The sequence below is a fragment of the Austrofundulus limnaeus genome, unplaced genomic scaffold (genome assembly GCF_001266775.1).
Source record: "Austrofundulus limnaeus strain Quisiro unplaced genomic scaffold, Austrofundulus_limnaeus-1.0 Scaffold2100, whole genome shotgun sequence".
NCBI classification, from domain to species: domain Eukaryota; kingdom Metazoa; phylum Chordata; class Actinopteri; order Cyprinodontiformes; family Rivulidae; genus Austrofundulus; species Austrofundulus limnaeus.
Genome location: NW_013954502.1, coordinates 24495 through 26119, shown reverse-complemented (window position 1 = coordinate 26119; position 1625 = coordinate 24495). Strand labels below are relative to the sequence as shown.

Genomic DNA, 1625 nt, shown 5'->3' with positions numbered 1-1625 from the left:
GTATATATATGTACACAGTATATATGCATATATTTTTTGATACCATAATCTGAAATGTATGTTCTGTGTTTTATGCAGGTGGTCCATTAAAGCTTGTCAACAACTGTGGATGAAGTGGATCTGTAAGTTTTGCAGTTTTGTTAGCTACAATGAAAGAACAATAGTGACTCATTACAAAGACAATCATCGTGGAAGACAGGGACTGAGCTGCATTTACTCAAACTGTCTAACTGTTCTCAAATCTCATGTGGATTTCGCAAAACATATCAAAGAACATAAAAGATCACATCCAGTTGCTAAACTACGCTGTGAACTCTGTAATTTTTCATCACCAACCAACATCAAACAGTATTTTCTTCATTTAAAGAGACATTTAAGAACTCGAGAGACTGTCAATTGTCCATTTGCTGGCTGTTCGTTTAAGTCTAGGGTAATCTCAACTTTCACTGCCCATAAGAGTCGATATCATCATGCTGCTGCATTTGTTGATTTCAAACCGGATCTTGTTGTAAAATGTCACAGTGAAGTTGTTGTAAATGATGAAGACTTTGATGAATTAGTGTCATCAGATTCATTGTTGCCTGAACCTGAAGTTCAAACTGTACAAAATTCCATTCAGCGACGGATAGCATCCCTATTACTTCGCCTGCAAGCAGTCCTTCATGTGTCACAATCAGCAATTCAAGAAATTGTTGATGAGTTATTTGATGTTGGTGAATGTGCCGGACAAATAACTCGGGACAAAATTGAAAATATTTTGAAAGTGCACAATTGCTCATCAGAGGACTTAACAGCATCTTTGACTGAAGCTTTACAGAGTGCAAACCCACTTACTTTACTTTCAAGAGAGGGGCCTTTAGGCACAGAATTTAAAAGACAGTCATTTTATAGACAGAACTTTACTGTCATTGAGCCTGTTGAATACGTTTTGAATAGGCACAAAAAATCTCATACTGTTGTGTATGTCCCGATTCTAACATTACTTTCTGAAATTCTAAAGAGAGATGAGGTACTGAATGAATTGAGATTAAACAGATCTGAACAATCTGGGCAGTACAAGTCATGTCTGGATGGTGACTACTTTAAAAGAAATCAAATTCTCTCACACGAAGATGTTAGTTTGTGCATAACTTTGTACATTGACGATTTTGAAGTTTGTAATCCCATTGGCACCTCTAGAAAAACAAAACACAAACTGTGTGCTTATTTTTGGATTCTTGCCAATTTGCCAAGAAGATACAAATCATCACTGCCGTCAATCGAACTAGCTTTATTGTGCAAGACTGAACATGTCAAGACTTATGGATACAATAATGTTTTAGAGCCACTGATAAAAGATATTCATTGTCTAGAAACAGTTGGTGTGTATGTAGATAAACTTGATTGCAATGTAAAAGGGACCATTTTGTATGTTGCTGCAGACAACTTGGCTGCACACTCCCTAGGTGGATTCCAAGAGTCTTTTAATGTGGAAAAATTTTGTAGGTTTTGTTTGTGTAATCGTGAAGAAATACAGACTTGTGATGTCAGAAGTGGAAAGTTTGTTTTACGTACACCAGCTTTGTATGATGAAGCTGTAAATTTGTTGAACCAGAGTGAACTTGCGTCTGTTGATGGTGTGAAAC

The 1625-nt window shown here is 36.5% G+C and overlaps 1 protein-coding gene across 1 annotated transcript in view; it reads left to right on the top strand.

The window, feature by feature from the left end:
- Positions 1–78: 78 nt before the first annotated feature.
- Positions 79–1625, top strand: part of LOC106537035 (uncharacterized) — a gene marked incomplete at its 5' end in the record, with an annotated part of 7691 nt that continues 6144 nt past the window's right edge. The window contains 1 exon segment of the mRNA XM_014034401.1: positions 79–1157. Coding sequence (XP_013889855.1) covers positions 110–1157 — 1048 coding nt within the window.